Source organism: Nycticebus coucang, chromosome 3, assembly GCF_027406575.1.
Source record: "Nycticebus coucang isolate mNycCou1 chromosome 3, mNycCou1.pri, whole genome shotgun sequence".
NCBI lineage: Eukaryota > Metazoa > Chordata > Mammalia > Primates > Lorisidae > Nycticebus > Nycticebus coucang.
Genome location: NC_069782.1, coordinates 151,230,938 through 151,233,386, shown reverse-complemented (window position 1 = coordinate 151,233,386; position 2,449 = coordinate 151,230,938). Strand labels below are relative to the sequence as shown.

The window sequence follows — 2,449 nt, the reverse complement described above, 5'->3', positions numbered from 1 at the left end:
ACATGGTCAGCTTCCCTCCCAGAGTCGCTTTCTGCCCATTCTCTCCCTCCGAACTCCAATGCCAGGAGTGTGGTAGTGTGTGTCCATTTCACTCCAGGGAATCATTTGATGCCTTAAACTCAGACCTCACAATAGCCCCCAAGTAGGCTAGTTATGATGCAAAAAATGTCTGTGACTGTCCCTTGGCTCCCCATTAAATTGTCTTAGAAACAAACTCCAGGCATGAACACCTCCCATCCCAGCTGCAAGCCTATTGCCAGAGTATGATCAGAGAATGGGAAAATGTCTATCAGAAGACTGGAAAACAAAACGCTAGAGGTCCAAGGCCCCATGAAAGGAAGACGGTAGAGGGGAAGTCAAATAAGAAGTATGAAAAACCAGTCAGAATGTTTAACACCAGCTCTTCCTTTCACGGTGAAGACTCCCTGTATTGCAAAGAGGATCTATCTTCTGCATTCCCATTGGGGTGAGTGTGACCTGAACTTTGGTCCAGTCCATTCAAATCAGAAGGCACACTCAAATGGCGGAGCCTGCCTGCGGTCTGCAAAAACCCCTATCTCTGGTAGTTTCAGCCTGGCTAATGTAGACTCTCCCATTGTGAGGTTTTCCATTCAAGGAGGAAAACCTAGAAAGACTGTTTCCAGAGTTCTAATATCCCTGCCTCTCTGCCTTCCAGGATATGGACCAAATTCTGCACATCAGACCCTCGCATTGCCCTCGGGAAATACTCTCCTTTGGAAAAAGAGATCCTAGTAAGTGCCCTGAAGTTTGCACACAGAGACACCCCATGTAAGCCAGTCAGTCTAGTTAGGGATACCCCAAGGTACAAAACCACTCACAATAGAGAAGTCACCCAAACAGTGGACTCAGGTTGGCTACATCTGCTAGCAGCTTTTACACTTGTACAGCAAAATATCCTTGCCTCTAAATCCCAGTTAGAAATATAACTATAAATGACAGCAAAGGATGATGACTGTCATTCCTTGAGCCCCTACCTTGCACTTGCTTCTACACATATGTTGTTTTGTTGAGGCCTCATAGAGACCTTATCATGCCAATAACATTCTTCTGAATTCATAATAGCTAAGAGGAGACCCAGGTTTTGAACCCAAGCTTGTTTGACTCCAAAGGTCCACCCTCTTTTCTATCACACGGGGCTCAAACACTCACCACAATGGTGAGAGAATCAGCCACTAGCCCATTCTTTCCATGGGTGTCATCTGTCCCTGTGCCACTGAGATTCCAACATTCGTCTTCCCATTTTCAGCGTCTAGGTGGCGTTCACACCACTGCAGCAAGAAGGCTTTTGGCTTATAAACAAGAGGAGGAACGGAAGATGCTCAGGGAACTGCAGCTGAGGTCTCTAGACTACAAACGGGCAATGGAATATAAAAACCAACATTCCTCTGTGTATACTCCTTGCGGAACCCTAGAAAAAATATGGACAGCGAAGGTGATTTTGCCCCGAGAAGAGTTTAAAATGCCACAGCGGGAGGAGACGAACATCCTCAAGCATGTAGAGCGCATGCGCACTGCGCGAGCCCCGGGAAACCAGCGGCTATTCCCCAACATCGAAAGCTTCAGTTGGTCCTTATCTGCGTCTGGAGGGGCGCTGAGCCCAATGGCAAAAGACAAGACCAGGCAAGGGGACAATTATGACCCCAATTATTACAATAATGGTAATCAAGAGGAGAAAGAGGAGGCAGAGGGCAAAACCACAGAAAGGCGAGAAATAAAAATGAACGTAGTTTTCAAGTCAGAAGAACCAAAAAAGTTCTTGGCATATTACGCAAAAGATTGCAAACCATTTATCTCCAAAAAGAAGCGGGAACGGTCCATCACAGGCCTAACAAACCGAAGTCTTTTCCACTTAGCTGAATTCCCAGGAGACTTAATGCTAATGAATCAGGATTTTATATCCCGGAGGGCCCACCGCAGTGATGCAGCCAATGCCTAAAGTCTGGGAAAAGGGAGTATCTGGAAAGAGCACACGCAGAAAGCAGCTCCTTACAGTTATTACAGTTGTATTTATTCCCCGGGGTAACCAGGGGTCCTGGTCCTCAGTCCGCCTGCCAGCTGTGCCCCAGGCTCCTTCTCACCCCACCTTCTTCCAGGACCTTGGCTTTCCCTGCCCAGTCTCCAGAAGCTCTTCAGGGTGAGACCTGGCTGCTGAGGCAACTTTTGGCTGTTAACTTCCACCCTCAAGATGGCTCAAGCCTTCTTTTTCACCTACTTCCATTGGGGCTATACAAGTTATCTATGTCTGTGAGACAAATCATACCAAAATGTAGTGGCTTAAAACAGTAGTCATTAATTTAGCTTATAATTCTGTGGGTCAGCAACTTAAACTAGGCCCAGGTAGGTGGCTCTCCTTCTGGGGGCTGGAAACTCTCAGTAGAGCCCAAGGGGGCAACTGGGCCACATTTTTCCTTCTTCCAATAGGCTAGCC

The 2,449-nt window shown here is 47.2% G+C and overlaps 1 protein-coding gene across 1 annotated transcript; it reads left to right on the top strand.

Moving 5' to 3' along the window:
- The first annotated feature begins 263 nt into the window (after window positions 1-263).
- C3H10orf120 (chromosome 3 C10orf120 homolog) lies at window positions 264-1,957 on the top strand. Its single transcript, XM_053583525.1, has 3 exons — window positions 264-466; window positions 677-752; window positions 1,268-1,957. Exons 1-3 carry the CDS (start codon window positions 264-266, stop codon window positions 1,955-1,957), a joined length of 969 nt encoding a protein of 322 aa, XP_053439500.1.
- The last annotated feature ends 492 nt before the right edge of the window (window positions 1,958-2,449 follow it).